This window comes from Pleurodeles waltl, chromosome 1_1, assembly GCF_031143425.1.
Source record: "Pleurodeles waltl isolate 20211129_DDA chromosome 1_1, aPleWal1.hap1.20221129, whole genome shotgun sequence".
Classification (NCBI taxonomy): Eukaryota; Metazoa; Chordata; class Amphibia; order Caudata; family Salamandridae; genus Pleurodeles; species Pleurodeles waltl.
In genome coordinates, this window is record NC_090436.1 from 143,737,522 (window position 1) to 143,765,356 (window position 27,835).

General features: G+C 43.6%; 1 protein-coding gene across 2 annotated transcripts in view; it reads right to left on the bottom strand.

The window, feature by feature from the left end:
* Nucleotides 1–27,835, bottom strand: part of DYM (dymeclin) — a 917,326-nt gene that overhangs the window by 811,819 nt on the left and 77,672 nt on the right. For both annotated transcript variants that reach the window (XM_069219181.1, XM_069219183.1), the window contains exon 3: nucleotides 3,293–3,345. In XM_069219181.1, coding sequence (XP_069075282.1) covers nucleotides 3,293–3,345 — 53 coding nt within the window. The remainder of the gene's footprint in view (nucleotides 1–3,292; nucleotides 3,346–27,835) is intronic.

The window sequence follows — 27,835 nt, forward strand, 5'->3', positions numbered from 1 at the left end:
TCACTTTTGGCATACATTTATAACATCTTGTCTGTAAAAATTCTCAATGCTGTGTGTAGAAGAAATTTATAATAATGAGAGAGTATGAACAGGTCAGAGAGAACAGCTGCTCACATTTGTGCAATATTGTTTCATATATTATATATATGTATATATATATAATATGCCCCTCTTTCAATATTGAAAAGGGAATTGAAAGAGGTGTTTCAGTCAATGAGGAGAAATTCGGATTACTTGAATGCTAAGTACGCCGCCTGAGAGACTCCTGGAATAAATGCCAGTTCATTTCTCTATTTGACTAATACACCAAATCCCACAATGAGGCTGGCAATTTCAAAAACTTCTGTGTGGGACAGAACCCAGCTTTTGAACTGGCAGGGTGAAAGCTAAACTTTAGAGAAGCAAAAGCGAACTTTAAGTGGAGTGCGTTATTCTCAAGTACATGTATTAATGAATTATTTATATATTTTTTTTATCTTTTAGACTTTTTTTTAAAAACAATTTGTAATAAATATTGAATTGAGTCAAGGCCAGAAGCAGTACACCTTGTATACAGTATACAGTTCTTTGAAGTAACCTGTGCTGTGGGAGGGTTTTTATTGGCTTTAAATAGAGTAGAAGGGTTTCAAAGGAACTTTTAATATTGTTCATGACATAAGTATGTATAATAAACTCATGAGATATTTATAACAAAATGCATATATTGTAAAGCTTAACACACCACGTGGCTTACATAAACTTAACTATTACTACTACTATATAAAATAACTAGGTACTAATAGGACCCAAGAAGAACAAATGTATGTTCCACTCTGATGTAAACTTCATGTGACTCACACTTAATAGATGAATGGAAACAGCCAATATGAACCTGCTACTACTGCTCCTCTACCCGTTTCTCCTGCCAACTTGCGTCTCTGGCAGAGTAAAACTATGTGTTACTAGAAACAAATACAGTCCATAATTCACATGGTGACCATAAGTGGCATGAGAGCCATAAGAAAGTTGCAGTTACCGGTCACCATTAGCTCAAATAAAAGGTGGTATTAGTGTGTTAGTAGACCTGATTGGGATGGCCAAGTGCCTTGATCCCCATTTGTGGCCCCTCCTCTTACAAAACCAAACTAAATCCCTCCACTTGGCATTTTACTTGTTCAAGAGCATGCATTTTCTACACCTACCAAAAGATCACAGACACAACCTGTGTATCAATTGTTCTTTATTTCCATGGGAGAGTTGCCACTGTGGGTGCAAGATGCAATCTCAACAAGGGACACAAGGAAAGAGGTCCTTCTCTGGGGAACAGGGTCAACCTAACAATGAGACTGCAGACTTGTAAACAAAATTTAAAACAAGACAGCAGACTTGTTTCATATATACGCCCAGGGTCTGGAACAACAAGCCCCACCACTGATTCAGTTTATGAATGAATTGAAGACACCTGTGTCAAGAACACTACACAACAATGTATTACCCATATACATCCCGACTTCCACTCCTCTTACTGGTTTACTTTATGCTTGTCTTTGACCATGCACAGTGCTCCACTGACCTTTAGCTAGCTTCACACCATAGAAATACAATATACATACATAACTTATCCTTGGCTCAAGCATACACTCAACTCAGTGATCATGACCCCATGTATACATGCATTTTACGCTGATGGCCTCAGCAAACATTGGGCAGAAGGAAAAGGACACTACCTTCTCCCTTAGCTTCTCTTGTGCAAGGGCCTGTATGCAACCCCTGCCGAGGTAACTGTGGCTTCCTTATGCTACAAGTTCGCCTTGTAACTATGGCAAGCAAACAGTCCCATAAAGAGGCAATGGAGCCCCTTGGGTAGCTGGAAAGAAATCTAGAAACAGTTCAACCATTCACTGCTCAACACATTTTGGCCCAGTTTCTCATGAGGGAAAGAAAACCTTACAGCACACCAAATATCAAGAAATGGAAGGGGATGTTTGGGCAATGTACCAGAGACAGAAGAAGCTGTGAATCACTTTTGACCAAACATAAATGACGTGACATGGTGGAAGGAAATGAAAAATTCAAATAGCAGGGGTTAACTCAAGAAATGATGCACATGTGTCAGCTACAACTAATATATGGGATATTTTAAAAGTGGGCATGGCTTTTTGCGGGTGAACTAACGGGGCTGAAATGATGACAATAGAAGGAATGCATTGTTAAGAGGGCAATGTAGCAACACAAAAGGATGATGGACGGAGTGCTGAACAATGCAAACACTCACCCCCAGTCACAGATCTGGGTTTAATTAATTGTTCTTTTGCTCACCATGCCACCCCAGTTTGGACCCAGCCATATGCAAATCAGTCTTGACCCTGTGCCTCATGGGAACAGTCCAGCCCGAACTGCCAAGCCAGGTCCTCACTGGACCGGAAACAAGCATCCTGGGACCGGTTTCAGGGTTTCACCCTTCATCAGCCAGGCTAGCTTGAATCCAGTGGCACAGTGAGCAAGGGAACCACGTCTGGGCATACCCTTCCCACTTGGGGCAACTTTAGCAACACAAAAGGATGATGGACGGAGTGCTGAACAATGCAAACACTCACCCCCAGTCACAGATCTGGGTTTAATCCATCGTTCTTTTGCTCACCATGCCACCCCAGTTTGGACCCAGCCATATGCAAAGCAGTCTTGACCCTGTGCCTCATGGGAACAGTCCAGCCCGAACTGCCAAGCCAGGTCCTCACTGGACCGGAAACAAGCATCCTGGGACCGGTTTCAGGGTTTCACCCTTCATCAGCCAGGCTAGCTTGAATCCAGTGGCACAGTGAGCAAGGAACCCACGTCTGGGCATACCCTTCCCACTTGGGGCAACTTTAGCAACACAAAAGGATAATGGACTGTTCCCATGGGGAACAGGGTCAAGACTGATTTGCATATGGCTGGGTCCAAACTGGAATGGCATGGGCAGCAAAAAAACGATGGATTTAGTCCCAGATCACTGTACTGGGGGTGAATGTTTGACAATGTTCAGCATTCCGTCCATCACTTGTTGTTTTTGTTGTTTTTGAAGAGGGCAATGTAGACAAATGCTCTGTTCTAATATATCTTACATATCCACATCCAATGTCTCCAGCGTGAGTGCTTGTTTTGCATTAAAAATAAGGCACTATATCCTCTGTTCTTAAGTTTTTAACAAGGAAAGGCTTTGATTGCATTCATGCCAGTAAAACAAGCAGTAATAAGAAACACATTTGAGGCTGTCTTGCCAGCATAACGTTTCAGTAACATGGCAACAAAGGCAGTTATGAATGATTCTTACTTAATGACTTGCAGATTGAGATCGTTGCTTCCTCTAAGACCTTCGATTCAGCACTAAAAGAAAAAAAGAGCTCTAATCAAATATGCAACAATTATCCACTGTGAAACTTACAAGCAGGATACAAGAAAAGAATATAAGTGAGCTCTGCCACAGATATAGTGAGCAATGGTTATACATTTACTTTTAAGCATGAGCGACATACACACACACATATATACAGAGATGATTTTATAACTTAAGGCCTAGAATAATGAAACTGCTTAAAGAATTCACTGTGAGTTGCTGGTTTTGCTTTTTCTTCCCGTTTATATAACCTGTTGGGAGTGCGCTTTCACATGAGGACAACTTCGTTTTTGATATTTAACCGGCCTGTCCAGTCGGGAAAGCAGCACCACTGCACATCGTAGCAGGTCTGTGTGACTAAAAATGGATTGTCACATAAGAGCAGTCAGGTTGGGATATTCACAGCAAATCTGACAATTTTACTTTGGATTCGCCTACAAAGGTTTTGCACTTTGGTTCATTATTTCGTTTGGCTCCAGCAACCCACTTGGGGCAAAATGAAAAAATTGCAGGACCACCACAACCAGAATGCACTGCTCACTTGAGAGGCCCACTGGGGCGGACTGGTATTTAAAGAGACTAATCAGGTGCCTGTAATTAGACAAGCTGAAGCCATGCCGGTCTTTTCAGTAAGAAAGAAATGCCTGGAACACTTCCAGCACTGGCTGCACCTATGAGGGTGAAACACTTTTATATTTTTCTCTGCTGAAGAAAGGATTGACCTAGAAACACGTGTCCAGAGATGATTTTATAACTTAAGGCCTAGAATAATGAAACTGCTTAAAGAATTCACTGTGAGTTGCTGGCTTTGCTTTTTCTTCCCGTTTATATAACCTGTTGGGAGTGCGCTTTCACATGAGGACAACTTCGTTTTTGATATATTGCTATTTCCATGTTATAACCTTGTTTAAAAAAAAAATAATAATTAAAAAAAATATATATATATATATTATTATTTTTTTTAATTATTATTATTTTTTTAAACAAGGTTATAACATGGAAATAGCTTTCTTCTAGGCCAGTGGTTCTTAACCTGTGGTCCAGGGATCCTGGGGGAGAGGGGGTATGAAGCCTACTCAGGGGTCCCTGACTGCTTCGAAAATAAAATAATAACAGATTAACAAAGAGTATATGTTATGTTACTTCTATTTGTAGAGTACTAGTACACCAAATGGTTTCTTGGTGCTAAGGTAGCTGAACTAACATGGCTCAGAAGATGTATTGATAAGCTTGCTTGAAGAGCCAGGTCTTCAACAGCTATAGAAATAAATAAGCAAAATTTAACATTAACATTTTAAAGTGGTCTTTACATTTAAAGCAATTTGAAATTGGAGGCTAAAAAATAAGTTAGTATCCTCAGATTGATTCGTGAGATTCAAATGCAAGTACATCAAACAGAATAGAGTTTGGAAGATGAGGGGCCTCAACTGAACTTCGAAAAGTTCCAACCGAAATTAAAATGTTTATTTTTTCTGTTTGTTTTTTTGTTAATTAAATAAAATCTTTTGCCATTTGTGTATTCGATGAATTCTTGTTTCTATATTTTTTTGTGTATTGTTTACCGGTTCAAATAAACAAAAATGATTGTGGGGGGGGGGGGGGGGGGGTGTCACTGGCTTACAGTAATGACTCAGTAGCGGTCCCTGGATTCCTATAATGACTCAGTGGGGATACCCGGGTTCTTGTAATAATTAGGTGGGGGAATCTAAAGAAGTCAAAAGGTTAAGAACCGTTGCTCTAGGCAGTTTACTAAATCAAAAAGAAAAAAGAAAAAACAGTGTAGTTTTGTCCATTATTCGTTTTTATTTACTTTATTAGCCACAGTTGGGGTTGAAAGGTGGAAGAGAAGAAAAATAACTTGTGGCAAAGTATACATCATGTGCCTAACAAGCCCAGAACACGTGGAGTTTCTATCTGTAAATCCTGAGTCACGTGCTTGGTGGCAAGTGACAAAAAATTGATTTACATTCTACTGTGATTGGTTACTGTATTTTACCATACCATTAGTGCACTTGGCTGTGAAGGTGTGAGGAACACCCCGTAGCAGGCTAGTGGCTTTACCTTCTATTTTGGCTAGTTAGTGTGGTTTTATTTTTAAAAAATACCATTATTTGTGACTATGAGGGATATAAAAGTTATCCCACGCCAGAAAGGATAGGAGGTGCGTGCACTAAGCTCATCTCCAACAAAGTCAGGGTCTTTTTTTGTGTAAATCCATTTAGCAAATGCCGGCTTCCTTCACTGCTGGTCTTCCTGGGCTTCCCCATCTCAGCTGCCCCGTCTTCTCTTTGCCAGCTCTCTTGCCATCTTCCATAGCACTGTTTTCTACACCTTTATATCTCTTTGATCTTCTTTTTTGTACTGCGTTTAGAAATACTGTCACCTTCCGGGTGAGGTCTTTGTCTTGATCTGCATGAAGGTATTCCATCATGGAATCTAGACTGGATCTACTCTCAGAGGATTTTGCTTCGTGTCCAATCCTATCAGAAGCTGATTTGGATAAAACATCTCAGAATCTCTATTATAGAGACCCCGGCTTTCATTTCTTTTGTTAGCATCTATCAGGTTGGCTCTTGCCATCAATATTACCTTCTGAGTTTTGGTTCATCGAAGATTCCTTTTGATAGGATGCTCGACAGCATCTCTTTTTTCATCCCATCAGCTGGTTTGATGATAAGCTTTATGCAGCAGATTTTTTGTGCCTGTCAGTGGGTATCAGTTTACCTGCCCAGAATGCTTCAACTGGTAATCTCTAAGGGGCAGACTCTGCTGTTATACATGATTCCAGTGGTCCTGGGGTTTCATCTTTCACCATCTCCCTTCAGCAGAGATCAAATTCTGTGTCGATTAAATAGTACTTTTAGCACAGTACCAGAAAGTTGCCTTCCACGTCTGACAGTCCATACAACAATATATGATTAGTTTCCTGGACTGCACTGGAGAATGCTTTAGGTCTCTGAAGCCATATTTTCTATGCCTTTCACCGGGCTTCAAGCTTCCCCATCCTTGCATCTCAGCTCCATAAAAGATGCTGGATTCCAATGTTGCTTCTGCTACCTCTAGGAAACAGATGAGAAGACCCACCCTAAAGGACTGCAGAAGTGTTACAAGGCTTCCTACGGTTCTTTCTGTCTTCATTGCCAACTGTAAATTATGAGTTTTTAAACATAAGAATTGATGAAAAGTGATGCTATTTCAGTCGGCGGTGCTGTAGCAGCCAGGGCTTAGTCTTCCGCACACAGCAGGACTGGCAATATTTGGCAGAGCCACTGATGCATTTGCATGACAGGCAGGAAGATCATTCATACACACGCTGAAGATGAGGGGTGAAAAGGTGCATGTGCTTTGCTCCTCTTCTGGGAGCAATATTAATTGTCAAGAGTTCATTGTGGCCCATAGCCTACTTGCATTCTGCTTTTAGTTTAGAGTTTGCAAATACATGCTATCACATGCGAGTCCACTAACAACTACGGTTAGTACCCGCTCTGTAAACTAGGGAATAGTGCACTCCTCTGAAGCCCTGTTTAAGTAGAATAATGGTAGTCGAAATTCATACGGTCTCAAAGTTGTAAGGAAAGTGCATTGCAGTTCACTCTCAAGTAATCGTCCAGTTTCTGTGCCCCTTAACATTTATGAAGAAATATTGACAGTCGTCGGAAAACTTGTACCAAGGCCAGACAGAGGAAAGCAGTAAACTCTGCGAGCTATGTACAGGCCAAGAACCAGGATGCACACGAGCCTTCACTTGCGTAATAAAAACTTCCCATACCCCCACCGAACTTTGAAGCAGTCAATTAGTATGAAAAGGAATCATGAGAGTACTGGAAGTAGCCAAGTGTTTCACTTCGATTAAAAATACTCTAGACCGTGTTAAGTGCGACCGAGCCAACACGTGCTCGGAGGTGGCTGTGTTTTACAGCACTGTTCCTTATATATTTTACTTATTACCGGTGCGTCAACCAGCTTGAACATAACGCGAGGCCACTTCCTGACACTCTGCACACAGAAACTCAGCTCCTCGAGTACTTTGCTCTAAGAGATCGAAAGCTGAGGTCTACAAAAAAGGCAGTAAGAATCACGCTGCGTCCGAAAAAGGCCTCAGTAAAATAGCTGCATTAAAGAAATACAGCTGCTCTACTGTAGAAGCGAAGACACGTTTACAACACGTGCATCTCAAGTGCACCACAACCGAGGTGCTCGAGGCGGCCCAGGAGCAGCTCCATGGCCCCGGCGCTGAGACTCCGCCACCGTCCCTGGAGGTGAATCAGGCTCACCGACGAGGCGGGAAGGAATGAGCAAACGACTGTAACGATGGAAATAAACATTAATGCTCTCTCATTAATGTGCTCTCGGGCACACCGTGGACCTGTCGGGCGGCAGCGGCGCGAGGCCCTCTGCGCAGGCGCGCGAGCCGCCACTCGTCGGATGGTCGGTGATTACAAAACATACCTATACTGCCAGAGTACTAAACATGAAAATGTCAGGGAGCCGTGGAGAGGGCAGGCTGGGTCAATGTGGATGCGCAGAGCCTCCCTTTAGTACCGCTCACCAAGAAACCAAGTCCCAATACAACCCAGGTCTGCAGACGGACAGCCAGAATGCAATCTTCACTATCTGTGCCTTCCCTTATTTTTAAAAGGCAACATTTACTACGGGGAGGGACACTCTTCCTATTCACCTTTAATGCACGCACTTCACCTAATGACCTGATCCGCAAGTGTTTCTGGGAGCCCAAGTGTCACGCACGGGCCTGGGTAGTTCGCAGCGGAGCACCACCTGGAGGATCGGACTAGAAAGGTGGTAGGAAGCAAGTCCTTGAGGCTCCATCAGAGGGGCACACCACTGGTGGTGAACAGACCCTCGGGCACTCCATCAATGAGTTACACACACATTTAGGGGACAAGAATACAATTGTGACCTCATCTTTGGAGATTGTGTGTGGGTGGAGATCAAAAATTTAGCAAACAACTGGAAAGAGCATGCGGGTCAGAGAGAGTAAAGAGTGGCTGCTTGAGGGGCATGCAAACGAGGTTTCTTCCTCACTGCCAGAGTTGCAGTTATTTAAAGGTGAACTCGGTGGAGGCCAAGGTTAGGCTTGATAAGCATTTGGAGTTGCATGACAACTTGCATGAAGAGTCTCAAATGTGAGTAATGGGGTTCCAGTCAGGGATTCTTATGGATGCCCTTTAGGGACAAAATGGCTTCAGACCATAACTTATGAACTGTGTCACGTTCCTGGGCTTCCACATTCATGCCAACTTCTGCTCAAACTGTACATATCACGCACAAGACCAATATACCCAGAATCAATTGTCTCTGCTCCGCAAAGTAAATCCATCCCTTGCAGGGAATGACTTTAAAATGACCATCATCCCCAGCGGCAATGCATGACAGAGGGGCATCCCTGTGACCTATCAAACGCCGATCAAGAGCATTCTTTGTGTTGTGGCGTGCCTCAGCAAAGATATTCAAATAGTTAGTAGGACAGCTCCAACCCTTAGGTCCTCAGTGGCTGGTTATGCCCACCTACATAATCTTCATAATGTGCTGCATCAACAAGCCTGTAAACAATACAACTCTAGCTTATCTGGTGGACAAGATCTAGACATCCGTAGGGCTACGCAAGAACCATAACTGGAGCAACCCCAGAATAGAGACTCGGAGATACTGCAAGAAGATTAGACACCAGGCCTTTTCCTGCGACAGGCTGATGGTGTGTCGCTGCATCCTAGGCAAAATCCACTAAGCACCTTCCCTTCTTCACTTCTGTTCAAGCAACACCTCTTCACCGCATGGCATCTTTACCAGACGTTCCTCTCTGCCCTAGCCACGGTAACAACCAGTACTACTATGATCGCCTTGCAACCACCTACCTTGTTTCCAGTATTCAGCTACTACCCCAGCCCGGTCCATGCTGCTAACCTTGTTCCCCTCTCCTGTATGCTCCAATGGAGTGAAACCCCTGTCAAAATAAGCGAAGGAGCAATTCTTTGTCAACTTCAGAAAACAGATCAAAATCTACCTACTCAAATAGCACCTCATCACTGTGGAACCTCTTCCTGACTTGACATTATGAAATGCCCCCTCAGTTTCTCTGCCGCTCCTCCCCATCTTAGTTCTCACCCCCCTAACCTGCCAATCTGTATGTCCCATGTGCCTCGTCTACCTTTCCCACTATTCTGGGTAATTACCATAGTTATCAGTCCAACCTTCCTTCCCACTGACAGAGCATTATTCAGCAAGCCACCCCTCCATTACCTGTTATACCACCCGGTGTGTATTTGTCTTCTACTCTTTTCCCTCCCTGTATCTGGCAGTATGTGGAATCCAGTGTCCACCAACACCACACCCAACAGCGGCATCCCTGTCAGTGTGGACTTCATTTCCCCCTTTTGGATTCCATTGGGTTGTGCAGTATGTTCTGTTAGTTCAGTTGTTGAGAACGGCAGGCAGCACCTTCGTTTTTCTAGAGTAACAGGAAAGGCGGCCTGCTGTACGTAGTGTGCGCAGCATGGACCACGAGCAGAGAGCACTGGGAGCCCTGGCTAGGTAAAACTGAAGCAGAGTCCAGGCAGCCTCTCTTGGCAGTCTAGGATGAAGATCTCAGTTTCCTTGCCCGAGGCCAGCAAGAGGAATTGCCACTAAATCCTCCAACTTTGGAACAAAGAGTGTTTCTTACTGCCACTGGTGTGGAAAACCGGGTTTCCAGTAGAGAAACCTTGGTACACTGTCTGGAAGTTTCTGACCCATCTTCATACTAATCTTGCAGACAGTTGTTGTGTATTGTGTATTCCAACAGTCAGCTCTAGGATCAGTTCTGCCCTTTTTTCGTTTTCTACTAACAATGCTTCAGCCAAGGTCTTTGTTACAAGGTGCTAGCATAAAGGTGAGGACAGAGCTGGCAATCTCCAGTCAGGAGAGACTGAAACTAAGGGTATAAAAGAAAAGGAAGGCTACCCCATCGGCAACCTGCAAGTATCCTAGGAATGAGGGGTGTAGTCCTGCTACTGTATAATAAGCCAGGAAAGGCCAGGAGGAAACTCCATAGCTTCAAAGAGGCGCTCAGTCTCATCCACACCACATCCAAATATCTGACCTACTACAATTCATTCCTAGAATGTTCCGGAGTAACCATACAATACACATAAGCTGTAGGGGCTCTCCCTACCCCTCCTCCTCAGATATCACTTGGCTGTAGCAAATTCAAAATGTATTTCTGTTTGTTCATGGCATATACATCAAGAAGAGCTGGATACTAGATATACATGTCCCACATGGAAGGGCAATGTACCCATTTGTTGGGAACTAGCCGACTAATTTAAAACAAATGGAAGAGCCCATTAGGCGACTACCTGGCAGGGAGGGGTAAAAAGGTCTGCCTCTCCACTATAACCATTATCAGTGCCTCCTCTGACAGTCCTCTAAAGCCCGGTGCACTGATAGCAGTCATGCTTTATGGGAAGTTGTATATGGTGTGTCCCTCCAGAGAGCATACTCAAGGTCTCAATCCATGTCACAAATGCCTCCAATGCATACACAAGATCATGGTACGTGCTGAGTTTTGGCGGGGGGTGGGGGGAGTTTAAAAAAATCTACAGCCTGCTATTATGGATTCGAGGCACGAACACTTTCCTACGAGCCGAGCAGGGGCACTTTTTTCTGTCCCAACAAGAACTATTTTATATACAAATATGGCTACATCTGAAGAATCTAAGCAAAAACCTGGTCAGTCCCAAACACATTTTCTATTTCAAAATCGGAGCTGATTGTTGCATTGGGGAATCCTGCGGCAATTTCAAAGAGGCCTTTTTCATTTCGAGTCTGAAAGGAACAGTTGCTGTCAGCTACTTAAACTGAAGGATAGAACTGCGCCAAAAACTGCTAACTATATATATATATTTTTATCATGGAAATAAATGACCAAGCAACCTGGTTAGTTCAGTACTACCGCACAGCCCTTGGGCTATATAAACCAATCTTCTATCTTGAAATGAATATGTTCAAATTTGTATTCTTGGTATTTATATAAATGTGTATTTATTCAACCATCCATTCGATTTTCAAATGAACAGATAAGAGGCATCACTGGTGCAAACCTATCATGGCCAATGCATTTTTTGGACATTATCCTTTGTAAGGGGGTGCAATGACTGCATACCATCTTGTTCTGATATGCTCCAGTGGAGACTCTAACTAGCTCCGTTAACCTCTGGCCACAGGAGGTTCTTTGCTGTGCTAGGTGTCTCTTGCATGCTGATCATGTTGAAGAACTGTACAATTTACAGTAAGAGGTGCCTTATTTTGGTTTAGTGCTAACCCGTTCTCTAGTTTTTGAGATACTAGTGTAACCAAAAGGTGCCAGATGGGATTCACACCCTAATAATTAATTAAATACTGCACTTATTAATAATTCATAATTAAATTCATAATTAAATACTGCACTTAATTCACCATTGTGTGCCATAAAGCCAATGAATATCATTAAAAAAGATTCTGTGGACATGGGGAAGGTGCTGTAAGGCAAATTAATATCATTAAATATAGATCCCATGGACATGGGGAAGGCATGATAGGCACACCCAATCCCTAGGACAGGCGTGGTCCCTAAGGTGTGGAAAATACCCCCACCAAAGAATAAGGGGCTATATTTAGCCAAAGAGGTTGCACAGTATGTATTTCCTCTCTTGAAGCACACTTCAAATAATACGGCATGATTTACCCGATAACCCTAACTCTATCACAAATGTACTCAGATACCAAATAAGTGCTCAGCACATGATCATGCTGTGTCTCTAGTAACAGATGCTAATGGTCAATAATGGTATTGCAAGAAGCCATAGAAAAACATTTTTTGATTACCTGTAAAGTTGGCCTTGTATGACCAATGTGAAAGAAACCACACGAAAACAAAATATGTCAGCTTAAGTTTCATCTTGTAAAGCAGATTGGAACTTGTCAGAGAAGTTTCCAAAGTTCTTTTCATTGAAATTAGCACAAAAAAATAGTTTAAAGTGTGAACTAATAAATGGTTGTCTAAGAACTATGCCTAGTTGGCACTGGTGTGGGCCGGGGATTACCATAGGGTGTTGAATGAACAAAGGCTGTGGCTAAGGAGTAGTGGAGACTGGGCAACTTGGGTGTTGTTGATGGCCGAGGGGCACATCCTAAACCTATACCCGCAAAACAAAGCCAGGGTATAAGACACTGCTGAAGGCCAGGCGCTGCATACATAGTCCACTCTGCACTGTTGAAGATTGTCCCTGGCTGGCCATATGGGTGAACACTATATGGAAAACAATGCAAGATGAGGCCAAATGTCAAGTCTTTTGCTGACTGAACTCCAAGCATGGGGGTTGCCATGTGACCTGCGCCAATTAATACCTTGAACAGGAAGTAAAGTATACCATAATAAAACAGAACAAGTATTGTCTAAGCCAATAGATCTGGACATGGCAAGCATGATTTTATTTATTTTTCTTTTGCAAACATATACAAATAAAATCAGCAAACATCTAAAAAGTTTACAAATAAAGGAATCGCTAAGCAGCCGAGGCACTGAAGTGAATTTCTTTTCAGGTGACTGCGTACAGGTGAGCTGGTAAAATGATGTCATTAATAGTGCAAGACTGCCAAAGGATGAAGGGGTGACCTACTGCTCTCATTCTGTATGTTGTGCTGGGCGGAAGCAACATGTGGACCACACTTGACCAGACCAATGGATAAAGAGGGCTCACCATTGGTAGGTAAATATGTATTTATTTCTTTATGAAAATATGAGGCTGGAGAAACCCCTACTGGAGTGTCTAGGCCGGACCTAAAACATCTTTGTTAAACGGAAGGCATTTTTTTTACTCAATAGCAAAATAACATTATTAAAGAACCACTGCCAATCCAATAGGTTATACCATTGACTGCCAGCCTTTTGGCTTTATCAATCAATGCCTGTTTTGCCCTTTTTTTGTAAAAAAACATTACTGTTGAGGAACCTGCTAGGGTCTTCGCCAGTATAAAGAGAAAAAATGGAAGCAAAAATATTTTTTTTTTGGTCTCAAAAAGCACACATTGCCAGAATAATCTCTGGTAGTGAAGGGAACTACTCTGTGTGTGGATGTGCTCTTGTGAAAGAACATAGTGTAGTTAACCAATGGCTGATGTGGACTGACCCATTGCCCCATGCTGTATTGGCCACTGACTATAGAAATTCAGCCGTTATAGTTAGAGTTCTTTCAAGTAACTGTAACTCACTCCCTAAGGTAAATATAACTCACACCTTCGCAATGCACAGCTAATTACTCTACATATAATATTACTGATGAGATCTTCTATGACATCTTTGATATCACTGTAATATTTGCAATAACATTATTGATAAGAAAACTGTGCATGGCAAGGGCGCGAGTTTTGTTTACTTTAGGGCACGAGATATAGTTACTTGAAAGAACTCTAACAATAACTGCTAAATTTCGATGGTTTTGTACGAGTAAATTCAGAACCTAACTATATGTGGAAAAAAGACAATAATCTAGTAATAAAATAAGCTCACTTAGTACACTGACGCATTGCCAGAAAATCTAAATGTACAACAACTCCTCCAAATACATTTTCTGAAGCAAGACATGTTCAACGTCAAGCATACAAAATGGGTAAACAATTGCTAGAAGCTCGCCACATGGCTTTACCCTTTGTAACAGCACCATCTAGTGTTTAATGGTATTAGTACAGCCTCTTTGGAAACAGCAAGTGCAGTTTGTATAATCTCCACCTAAATATTAAACGGTGGTAAATGACAAAACTTTACTGGATAGGTAAAAAACATAATGAGCGAAACGCTTTTGAACGGCATATTTTATTTAAGTTAGCATACGCATGAACGCACTACTAATTGTTAATTTTCAAATCGTATTTCTATCTCTAAATATTTACGTGCGCGCGCGTGCTCTCTCGCACTTGATTTTTCTAAAACCGCTGTCTGGGAAATTATGGGAAGTAGAGACCGGTTTAGTACATCATTCCGGGTAGTATGTAGTCATCTGCCTTTAACAAGGCCTGCAAATTTGTGAACCATCATAAGTAACTTTCCTGTAACCCTGGGTATCCACACACGTCTTTCGCTTCAGAAGGCTAACAGGTGAAGAAGGCTCTGCAAATGCCCTCTCCCTCCTCATGGGGAGGTTGGTTTCAGTGTCCCCTCTCTCTCAGCCTGAAATCTATGCTCCTCACCTATATCTACCGCTTATATTTGCCCCACTTATTTCAATTTTACATGTAAAACCTCACCTCTCTCTTTCCAGCTCTGGGCGTACAGCCTCATCTCTTTCTCAAGTGTCTCTCCACCTTGCCACGCCTCTCTACCTCATACCTCTGTGCACCTCGGGCGCTATTTTCATCTCATCTCCCGCTATTTCTTCTACATCTGCTTTACTTCACTCTGAACCTCTTCCCTTTCCTTGCATCACCTTTCAGTCTCTCTATTATTCACCGCTTTCTACCTCATAGGTCCCTACCGCTTCGCTCTACCTCATTTATTACTCTAACTCTCTCCTTACCTCGCCTCTATACCCTACAGCCCTTAGTTCCCAATATCAATTTATCCCATTATTCACTTGCTACCTCACCTTTCCATCTCCTCTTTCTTTGTAGCTTCTTTCCCTCTACCTCACACCTGTTACTAACTTAGCCCTTTCCGCCTGCACTGATTTCTCTATCCCCCCCCCACCTTTTTATCTACTGGCTCCTCTCTCATCTGTGCACCTCCTCCTCTAGTTCAACTCACCTGTGGTCCTCACCTCTCTTCATATACATCTCTAACTCACCTCTCTCACGTACCCCCCTCCCCACCTACTGAACACACAACTAAAACACCGTGGGAGGCAGACCTGGGGATCAGACACGTAGCCAGCAGTATATTTTTAGAGGGGCATGGCCCTCAGCTACGACCAAACATTAAAACTGTACTCTAAAGGTGCATTATTTCCCAAATACTGGTTGTACTACTAAGTAACAACCACCCCCCACAGAATATTGTGGTGCAAGTACGGTGACAGAATACTGAAAGGTAAGTGCATATGGAAGTATAATTCGTATAGTTCTACTATTCCTAATTCCATATCTACATACATAGGTACATGTACGTGGAGTGAGGAATAGAAAAACTATACTTACTTATCAATATTTTGGATTTGATGTTCTGTCCTCGATATTCTGTATAATCAATATTCAGGTTGCACATAGTGTGAGTCTATCTGAAGGATAAATGTGGAATTTTAAAGGTACATATTAAAGCACACTCAATCAACTTTTCTCAATCCAACTTTAAAACCTATTCATTAGATGGGAGTTAAAGTAGAAGGATGTAATGTTGTAAAGTAATAGCCCAGAGCCCTCCCTGCTAGACCTCTTACCCAAGGTGGTGGGTGTACAGACTTTTGCTGCTTTGTTTGCTGGAGGATGACCTACATGGAACATTCTAAATTAAGAAGCCATCACACCCGGAAGGCTCACAATGTATTTCACTCTAACTGTGACAAAAGATGGATAGTTCAATTACATTTTTATCAACAGCACCAATCAAAACTACATGGACAGGCCCTCACATTGGCATACAACCCTTATAGTTACAAGCAGGTTGTGCAAAAGGTGTTGTACAAAAGGTGACATTCATTAGACAGCGACCAGCAAGACAGGTAGGTACGGTAAATTATAGTTGATTGTGTGAGCTCAGGATGGGTCCATTTGAGACCTATGGCCTGGCTGAGGTCAATAGCAGCTGCACTGCCTCTACTGCTCAGAGTAATGGTTTCACTGTTTGCATCTAGGATCCTGCTCTTTGAGCACCTCTCTCTTTGATGGTGCTTGCATGATATGTCCTATTTGGATGCTACAGGGCCCTCGAATTTCAGAATTATTGGCAGTCTCTACCTTTTCAGATGCAGTAGGCTCCTTGCATAGGATCCTGAAGGCGGCACCCTATGTGTGTAACATTGCAAGGACGAGCATGCACATTTCTGAGTGATGAATGTAGAAAACATGGCTGCGTGCCACGTATTCGAGAAATGAAAAACATTTACTCCCAGATGGATTATTTGGCCTTACTACTAGTGCAGATAAAAGTCAAGGTTCAAGTTACGAAACAGGAAATTGTCATATTTAAATGCACACTGGAAAGCCAAATCCCTTCCTTAATAGAACTTTAACTTCTCACCAATAGTCTGTACTTTCCAGAAAATGTAGACATGGCTGATATGCAATAAATAAGAAGGCATCAACACTTCTCACCAAGAGCATATAGCAACTAATATCAAGGGGATAGTACTGTTAAGCAATTTGCAAAAATCAATGTGTATCGTGTAACTATTGTTAGACATTATTAGTATTTTAAAGACCATGAGGCAAAGTGATTATTTGATCTTACACTAAGATCCCTTTTAGAAAATAAAGTTCAAAATAATGCTTTGAAATCACATTGGGCTGGTGTATTGATTAAAACATGACACAATATAAATTGTACTTAAAATTTCCAGTCACCATTTCTCTACATGTACCGAAGCTCTCATTCTGCTCCTTTAGGCTCTCTCATACTTTCTCTATTCAATTCCAGCCTCCAATCTCTGCAGCTACAGCCTCTCTCTACCTGTTCCTTACCATCCTTTCTGTTTGCTGCTGTATCTGGCTTCCCATTCCTGTCTCTCCTGCTCTAGTTTGCTTTTAATATTTACTTTCCATTCTTTCTCATACTCTTGTCTCTTTTTCTACACCCTTTTTATCCTACTATCTTCCTTGTACTTTTCAATATTATTATCCTCTCTCCAGGCCTTTTCTTCATATGCAATTTATGACCACTAAAACTTTCTCTGTGCTTTTCACTGTTCCTCAGTCCCAGAAGCCTATCATCCTGGGGACCTCCGGGAACTGGAGTGGTCCCCTACAATCATGGAATAAAGAAGTAAATGCAATGTGGCCATCTTACCCCTGCAGCTTGTTGTCAATTCTTGCTGGACAAGATATGACTGCATGGATTTAGTGGGTTTTAATTGTTTTAGAGCAGAGGATTGACCGATTGATGTCCACCACACTTCTTTTACAATGTGATAGACTTCAACAGGTCATCTACAGTACTGAAAAAAAAATATTTCTGGTAAAAACATCAGGAACATTTTCTTTCGCAAAATCGAAGTTGTTAGGCGAGGGAAATGCTTCTCAATAGTCTGAAGTTTGATTATTATTATTTTTTTTTGCTGTATTGTGCAACACGCTGTGCACACTGATGTTACACAGCAGAACAAAGTCAAAGCAGATTACACAAATGAATCTGCAGGAAATCACAAGTATTTACACTTCTCTCAATCACAGTAGTATGCCACTTGTGTGACTGGGCTATCACCCATGATAGGAAAGGCTCCCTAAGGTCCATATGACACAAAGAAAGATCAAGATTTTGCTCTACAAATGAACTAATCCTGGCAATGTGGGTAGCTGAGGTATTTAGGCCAGGGTTTGGTCAGCACACAGGGAAATCTTACAGGCCAACATCACAGATACGGAGGGGTGAATCTAAACAGTGGAAGACAAGATGGTTGACTGCAAGACCAAAGTGAACCACCTGTTCACACATACACATGAACTCCGATGACATGCAGAGAATAGTGAAAATCACTCACCGCAAAATAATCTACACCTCATTGGCTTCCCAGAGGCTGTGGAAGAAACTCAACCCATGGAATTCCTAGAGGATTGGCTCAAATCCTAGATACCGAAGGACAAGTTGTCTTCTTGGTTCGCTGTGGAGCGCGCCCACAGGGAACATACGCCCAAACTCCCGCCAGGAGCATCACCCAAGCCTATAACTGCATCACCCAGGCCTATAACTGCATATCTGTTTAACTTCAGGGATCGAGACTGCATCCTGGGAGAGGGCCGAACTCACATAAACCTCTGCTTTCAGAACTCACGAATCGTGATCTTTACTGATTACACCTGAGGTCCAAGCTCCTATGACTGTTAAACAGAAATTATGTGCTTTAAATCTATCCCACATGCTCCTGTTCCCGGCACAACCTAAAATGAAACATGCAGGCAAGACACATTTTTGCAACACCCCTGAGATGACATGGGAATGGCTAACAGAGGAGAGGCGGCTTTGCAGCACGGATTGCCATTCCCCTTCTCCCTCCACGACCAGTGCTCACATGCCCACTGCTGCAGCTGTGAGGGATGGTCTGAAACATTCCCGCCCTAGATCCGCCAGCGAAAGGGTAAAGCACAACTAACTTCACAGTCACCGAGTTCAGGCTCATCTGTCCCACCGGTCCTGCAGGGACGGCTGCGCTTCCTGGATCCAGGCAAAGGCAAACAACTGACTACTCAAGAAGAAGACATACTAAGTCAAACACCCTTGGACCTTTAAAACCCCAGCAACCATTCTGAGAACCGCCTGATTCTGATGAACTACATTTTTTCTAGACAATAACTCCCATCTGGCATGAAGGCTGACACAGGCGTTGTTGTATTCATCCTACACCTTGGAGGGGTCCACCACTCCACACAACTCATTTTGATTTTTTGTTGGGGTGATGGATATGGGGCGACAGATGCTTCTAGGGGGTAGGAGGAAGTATGGGGTGCGGGGGAGGTTTGGGGAATTACAATGTTCATATATTCACTACCACAGGAAATGTTTGAATATGTTTTCTTTCAGGTTGTCACACAGACCTATTACAACAATGCCCACAGCAACCACTACACACTTGTTTATTTGTGTGCCAGGTCAGATGCTTAGACTCCTTTAAGTTGCTGACTTACTTCTATTCCGATCATACCTCTTATGGCCTGGTACACTGTGATATCATGGAATGTAAATGGCCTACTGGACCGAGTTAAACATTCGGCAGTACTACGATATGCCAAGCAGCTACTTCCAAACATTCTTATTGCTACAAAAGATCCATCTTCTGGGCACAGCCTGTCCATTCCTTGCGCGCTACAGTTTTGACAGTGTATATCACGCTGGCTTTACATGAGGGGTCCGTGAAGTAGCAATAATTTTATGTCGCTCCTTCCCCCTAGTGGTGACTTGATCCTGGATTGTTCCTCTAAGCCGTTTCCTCACCTTAGCAGGTATGTCAGAGGGCCGCCCCTGAATCTTCTCTGCATTTATGCACCTCCCAGGGTGCTGGACTCCTTCACTACATTGACATGTATATCGGCCCACCTTCCCCCTGATCTCACAATTGTGGGTGGTGATATGAACGCAATCCAACAAACAGAAATGGATTCCACAGGTCCCCCTTCTGCTACCCGGCGTCAAAGGTCAGCCTCCCTCCGGAAATTAATTACCCACTTAGGCTTATGCGATGTATAGAGGACCTGGCATCCCAGGGACCGACAATACACCCATACTTCAGCTGCACACCATACACATGTGCATATTGATTTGTTTCTCATGCCAGCTACTGATATGCTGTCAGGTACGCAGATCCAGATACTTCCTTGAGGAATTGCAGATTACGCTCCATTGCTCCTCTGGATTGGTCCCCCGCACCCTACCAGACGTCCCATGTGGCGACTAACCGTGTGGTACCTCCAGAGAGAGGCATATACCTGCGATCTCCAACAAGAGATTGAGATATATTTTCACAATAATTTGAGAATGGTCCAGTTCCCCGGAAACCTGTGGGTGGCATGTAGGGCTACCATCCAAGGGCATGCCAAAGCTCTTCTTAGACGGAAAGAGAAGGTTCAACAAGACTGCATTACTCAACTGGAGGCTCGGGCACTCCATCTTAAAACACAGTTGACCCGTGATAGTCAGAGTGAAGCCACTAGAATCTTGACTTTGGTGAAAGAAGAAGTCAGAGCCCACTCCCTAGAGACTGCAAAACAGATTTGGCGTGGCTTGCAGGCACGGATCTACGTATCCGTCGAATGGTTCACCTGCTCTGTACCAAGACGACAGCTTGTGTGCAAATCAATGGGATGCTGTCATAGGCATTCAGCATAAGCCGCAGACCCCCAGCACGGCTGCCCTCTTTCCCCCCTTTGTTTTGCGTTGGCCATAGAGCCTTTAGATCACCTTATACGCAGCGACCCATTGCTCCCAGGCTGGAGGTGGGATACAGGCCATGAACACCGCGTTGCATTTTATGCAGGCGGCAGTGGACCTCGCTATCTTCAACTCTCACAACTATTCGCTGACGCCTCTGGCCTGATTGTTAACCGGACCAAGTCACTCCTGGTGCCCATGAGCAATAATCAGGAGGATGTGGACTGACAGTCGAACATATCCATCAGGCACCTTAGTTTCCGATATCGAGGTATCAAAGTGGCCCTGGAGCTGTTCTTCACTTGGTCCCTCAACATAACTCAGATCATCCGTAAAGTCAGAGCGGATCTCAAGAAATGGCAATCACTCCCTTTAAACATCATGGGACGAATCAGACGCTATAAAATGTTGATACTTCCTCAGTTTCTCTACCTTTTCCAAAATTGTCCTATCAGCATCCCCTGTCATTGGTTCAGAGAAATGGAGTCCCTGGTCAATGCATTCCTCTGGCACGACACCAGACAGCATCTGGCATGGACCATTTGTCAAAGCCCCCCATATGAAGGAGGGCTCGCCATTTCCAACCGTCATTATTACTACTTAGTGTCTCAAATCCTAGTCACAAATGTTTGGTTACGGGGGGCTGATCTGAGAAAGACTACAGACTAGAACTCACCTTGTTGGGCTTTCCACATATTATGGAGCTGCTCTATGGCAACCCACTTTCCCTAAACATTCCAGAATTCACCAGAGTAGTGGTTTTTGTAGCTGGAGAATAGCTCAGCTGCACACGGGATGGTGGCTAGAAATTACCCAACACACCTGTGGCATGGAACGTGGCTGAGTGATGTCACTGCCTAGAGCGATTTTCCGGATGGGACATCATAGGCATCACCCTGGGTGGCGATATCTGGTCAGATACGAATATGGTCTCCTTCTCAGACTTCCAACAGACTTATGCACTATCCAGCATGCAATTTCCATAAATCTTTGCAACCACACCATGCGTTGAGGGTGCACATTCCCCCAAAACCCCCTGTGCTGGAATTTAGTCCTATGGAAGCAAAGGTAATGATGGGGCCATAGGTAAGGGTGGGGTATCTCAGATATACCGTTCCTTGATACTGAATGCCTCGGAGACCCTTGAACCTCTTAGGTCTTGCTGAGAAACATGGATTAGTCCCCATAGAGGATGAAGACGATGGGAAGCGCAGGTGGCACTTAGAACATTTGTAATCGCCGCCAGACTAAGATTGCGGCGGATACATTACCTACACAGTGCTCATCTTAGACCCACAAGACTACACCGCTCAGGCCTCTGGGCCACCTCACAATGTAATCACTGCTCCCATTCGCTGGCTGACTTTTTCCATGTGGCCTGGCATGTCCCGTCATAGCATGCAATTGGAGGACGATATAAGGCAAGCTTTCTGGGGTGCTGAGTCAACCCCTGGACCTCTCCCCACATACAGTTTTGTTGTGGTAGGATAAGGGAACTGGGTGTTCACGGGTGGATACGATCTTTCTAGGTACTGCTTTAATGGTTACAAAAAGGGACATAGTGGCACGCTGGAAAGCACTGGACCCTCCTGCGATATCGAGATGAAGGCGAGGGGTTGACTGGTGCGCCAAGATGGAACGTCGAGCGTATATGGCACGAGAATGCCACCAAAAACATACTAAGATCAGGTCTAAATGGTTAGAAGATGCAGGACTGGACAATGAAATGTGATATTGCAGGAATGACTTGTCAGACTATGGAGATACTACCTAGGCATTGCATGAGACGTTTGTATTATGAGGTGCGTGTATGGACTGGGACGGACGAGGCTCGTTCATGCTAGTTTTGTAACTGTGACATGTTACCATTTATACAAACCAATAAAAAAAATCCGACCTTGAATTTGGGACAAACAAGATTAAAAATCAAATTCTTTCAAGGGATAAAACATTCTGTGTCTTCAACAGCAAATAGAACATTTCCAAAGCGAACCACATCTATATACAAAGCACAGGTGGAAAAAATGTATGGGAACACACTTACACAGTGCCTTAGGCCTACAAGGGGAGGGCAGATTCAATGTGGTCAAGAGCCAATGAAATGCTGGACCCAACCCCCAAAAATGAGACAGACCCGCCACCATTCACATGAAGCAGAAAATCCAAACCTAATTGGCTACTGAAAGACAGAGATATGATGGGTACAATAATCCATAACAATGCGTGGTGTAACTGTACCTTATGTACCATGCCTGGAAGATATCACTACTAAAGAGCAGAAGAGGTGACATACCATCCCACAAACGCAATATGGTACCCTTTTAAGTGTCTTATCAAGTAAGCCCACGTGCTTTATCTTTAAAAGCTGGAGAATGGAGTTCAAAGAAGAATGGAGCCCCAAATTGCTAGGAGTAAAGGTGAAGAATGCATCTCCATCAACAGTCCTTTAACCGCTTTAGTGCGGGCGTCGGCCACTGGCTGACGCCCCCAATACTTCCCTGGTGCGGGTCACGACCAGTGGCCGACACCAGGGAGGGGGATAATAAATCCTCGGGTGCTTCAAACCCGAGGTTTTTTTTTTTTTTTTTTGTCTGTCCCTGGGAGACACGGAAGCTCTGATGTTACAATGTTCATTTCCCCATAGGAGCAGGAAGCAGCCTTGCGGCCGCTTCCTGCTCCGATGGGGAAAACGGCCACAAACGGCCTTCCCCACGTTCGGGAAGGCCTCGTAAGAAAGGGGAGAGTCTCCCCTTTCTTACGAGGCCTTCCTGAAAGTGTTTCCTGACCCCCGATCGAAGCACAGCTGCCAGGGGGCCAGGAAACACCACTAGACGCCAGGGATTTCACTTGGGGGGGTCGGCCCCCTCGGAAAACAGGCCCCCACCCCCGGGGCATATATTTTTTTTTTTAAAAAGGTAGGTGCCTCCCAGGGGCATTTTTTTTATTTATTGTCGATATATCTATCTACATGGATATATCTATATATATATAGATCTATCTATAGATAAATCTATGTAGATAGATATATATAGAGATAGATAGATCTATATATATATATATATATATATATATATATATATATATATATATATATATATCACTTTTGTCAATACGTGTGTGGTTTCCCTGGGGGCTGCAATCGGCCCCCAGGAAAACCAGACCCACATATAAAAGTGATATATATATATATATATATACCTATATATAGATTTGCCACCAGTTGTCTTGCAGTTGCAGCTTGGGTCTTCAAAGCAATGCACATACTTCAACTGACGCTTTTCAACTGTAGCTTTTAGGCAGCAATAAAAAAAAGTCAAGTAAGTATTGTGATTATGTTTCTGCTACAAAAGGGTCAGACTTGTCTAGTGGCAGTTTTAGTGCCATAAAGAAGCGCAGAAGGTTTATATGCCTACTGCAAAGAGCAAATCTGTATTTTATGTAAATAGCTGAGTACATTAGTAAAGTCAGCCATTACCTGCGCTATAATACAAATGAAATGTATGTGCGGGGTGGAGGGCGGCTATGGAGAGATGAAGGGCACTTTTGCTGGGTGGTAATGAGGGAATCCGAGGAGGAGGGAGTGGGAGCACCAATAATGATTGTTGGACTGGGCGCAGGAGGTGCTAAAAGACTGTTACGAATGGTATGTGACAAGGTGTTTTTTGAGTGTCTTGAAAGAACGTGCTGATTGAGGGAAGAAGCGCAGGTAAGGTGGCCTCTACTGTTGCACGTATCTCACACACACCATCGATTTTGTGACTGTCTACGTAGGCTAGTGTTTTAGAGCAACAGTTTAGCCAATAGCAGAGATGGCATCTTGATGGATGACTGCTGCCGTCACTCGGGTTATAGAGGACAGCTCTGACATAGGATCAGAGACTGAGACATCAGATACTGAGACAGCATCTGAGGGATAGGACAATGGCGCAGACTCTGGGAGTGATTTTTCAGTCGGAGGAGTCCCGTTCGATAACTCCTCTTCCAGTACATTATGAGGGAGGTGATGAGGACAGTCCTGCTGTCCCTTCGCAAGCAGTCTGTGCAACTGGGTAATAGTGGGTTAGCCCAACCCAGAGAGCAGGTGAATGCGGCGGCAAGCAGAGAGAGAGAGAGAGAGAGTGCTCTCTTGGGAGCTCCCCAATTTAGTTCAGCCCCAAATTCCACCACCCAAATCGTATTGTGGAGACATCAAAATTATCTATCGCAAAACAAACTGGTTTTGTAAGGCAGGCACCTGTGTTTTTGGTCCTGGGTTCAGAGGCCATATAGAGAAACACACTAAACCCAAACATTTCTGGAAATTAGACATTCGGGGGAGTCCACAGAGGTGTGACTTGTGTGGATTCCCCAAAGTTTTCTTACCCAGAATACCCTGCAAAGCTGAAATGTTGAATAAAAACTCTATTTTTCTCGCATTTCTGTCACACAAACTACAGGAATATGCTGGGATCCACAAAATTCCTACCACCCAGTGATTCCTCACCTGTCCTGATAAAAACACTACCCCACTTGAGTGCCTACACCTAGTGCCTGTGTCAGGAATGGATCACCCCAGGGTCAACAGCTACCTCATGTAAGGACCAACATTGACCGTTGTGTGATCTATTCCTGTCGCGGGCACCAGGCCTACCCACACAAGTGAGGTACCATTTTTATCGGGAGACTTGGGGGAATGCTGGGTGGAAGGAAATTTGTGGCTTCTCTCAGATTCCAGAACTTTCTGTCACCGAAATGAGAGGAAAAAGTGTTTTTTTGGCCAAATTTTGATGTTTGCAAAGGATTCTGGGTAACAGAACCTGGTCAGAGCCCCACAAGTCACCCCATATTGGATTCCCCTGGGTTTCTAGTTTTCAAAAATGCGCTGGTTTGCTAGGTTTCCCCAGGTGCCGGCTGAGCTAGAGGCCAAAATCCACAGGTAGGCACTGTTTTCTATTAAAAAATATGATGTGTCCACGTTGTGTTTTGGGGCATATCCTGTCGCGGGCGCTAGGCCTACCCACACAAGTGAGGTATCATTTTTATCGGGAGACTTGGGGGAACGCTGGGTGGAAGGAAATTTGTGGCTCCTCTCAGATTCCAGAACTTTCTGTCACCGAAATGTGAGAAAAAAGTGTTTTTTTAGCCACATTGTGAGGTTTGCAAAGGATTCTGGGTAACAGAACCTGGTCAGAGCCCCACAAGTCACCCCATCTTGGATTCCCTTAGGTCTCTAGTTTTCAAAAATGCACAGGTTTGGTAGGTTTCCCTAGGTGCCGGTTGAGCTAGAGGCCAAAATCTACAGGTAGGCACTTTGCAAAAAACAGCTCTGTTTTCTGTCAAAAAATGGGATGTGTCCACGTTGTGTTTTGGGGCATTTCCTGTCGCGGGCGCTAGGCCTACCCACACAAGTGAGGTATCATTTTTATCGGGAGACATGGGGGAACGCTGGGTGGAAGGACATTTGTGGCTCCTCTCAGATTCCAGAACTTTCTGTCACCGAAATGTGAGGAAAATGTGTTATTTTAGCTACATTTTGAGGTTTGCAAAGGATTCTGGGTAACAGAACCTGGTCAGAGCCCCACAAGTCACCCATCTTGGATTCCCCTAGGTCTCTAGTTTAAAAAAATGCACAGGTTTGGTAGGTTTCCCTATGTGCCGGCTGAGCTAGAGGGCAAAATCTACAGGTAGGCACTTTGCAAAAAACAGCTTTGTTTTCTGTCAAAAAATGGGATGTGTCCATGTTGTGTTTTGGGGCCTTTCCTGTCGCGGGTGCTAGGCCTACCCACACAAGTGAGGTATCATTTTTATCGGGAGACTTGGGGGAACGCTGGGTGGAAGGAAATTTGTGGCTCCTTTCAGATTCCAGAACTTTCTGTCTCCGAAATGTGAGGAAAACGTGTTTTTTTAGCCACATTTTGAGGTTTGCAAAGGATTCTGGGTAACAGAACCTGGTCAGAGCCCTACAAGTCACCCCATCTTGGATTCCCCTAGGTCTCTAGTTTTCAAAAATGCACAGGGTTGGTAGGTTTCCCTAGGTGCCGGCTGAGCTAGAGGCCAAAATCTACAGGTAGGCACTTTGCAAAAAACAGCTCTGTTTTCTGTCAAAAAATGGGATGTGTCCACGTTGTGTTTTGGGGCATTTCCTGTCGAGGGCGCTAGGCCTACCCACACAAGTGAGGTATCATTTGTATCGGGAGACTTGGGGAAACATAGAATAGCAAAACAAGTGTTATTGCCCCTTATCTTTCTCTACATTTTTTCCTTCCAAATATAAGAGAGTGTGTAAAAAAGACATCTATTTGAGAAATGCCCTGCAATTCACATGCTAGTATGGGCACTCCGGAATTCAGAGATGTGCAAATAACCACTGCTCCTCAAAACCTTATCTTGAGCCCATTTTGGAAATGCAAAGGTTTTCTTGATACCTATTTTTCACTCTTCATATTTCAGCAAATTAATTGCTGTATACCCAGTATAGAATGAAAACCAACTGCAGGGTGCAGCTCATGTATTGGCTCTGGGTACCTAGGGTTCTTGATGAACCTACAAGCCCTTTATATCCCCGCAACCAGAAGAGTCCAGCAGACATAACGGTATATTGCTTTCAATAATCTGACATCGCAGGAAAAAGTTACAGAGTAAAACATAAAGAAAAATGGCTGTTGTTTTCAGCTCAATTTCAATATTTCTTTTATTTCAGCTGTTATTTTCTGTAGGAAAACCTTGTAGGATCTACACAAATGACCCCTCGCTGAATTCAGAATTTTGTCTAGTTTTCAGAAATGTTTAGCTTTCCGGGATCCAGCATTGGTTTCACACCCATTCCTGTCACTAACTGGAAGGAGGCGGAAAGCACCAAAAATAGTAAAAATGGGGTATGTCCCAGTAAAATGCCAAAATTGTGTTGAAAAATGTGGTTTTCTGATTCAAGTCTGCCTGTTCCTGAAAGGTGGGAAGATGGTGATTTTAGCACCAGAAACCCTTTGTTGATGCCATTTTCAGGGAAAAAAACACAAGCCTTCTTCGGCAGCCCTTTTTTCCCATTTTTTTGGAAAAAACTAAATTTTCACTGTATTTTGGCTAATTTCTTGGTCTCCTCCAGGGGAAACCACAAACTCTGGCTACCATTAGAATCCCTAGGATGTTGGAAAAAAAGGACGCAAATTTGGCGTGGATAGCTTATGTGGACAAAAAGTTATGAAGGCCTAAGCGTGAACTACCCCAAATAGCCAAAAAAGGGCTCATCACTGGGGGGTGGGGGGGGAACGGCCCAGCAGCTAAGGGGTTAAATAAACCTGCCCTACATTTAAGACTAAAGCTCTGCAGCCACCCATCCAGTTCAATTCCAGACTTAATAACTGTAATATGCTTAAGAAAAACCAAGGCGGCCTGTGAGTCAAACAGGGCAGAGAGCTACCCCAACCCCTTGGCCAAACAATCTGTTTCTCAGCCACACCTGCTCC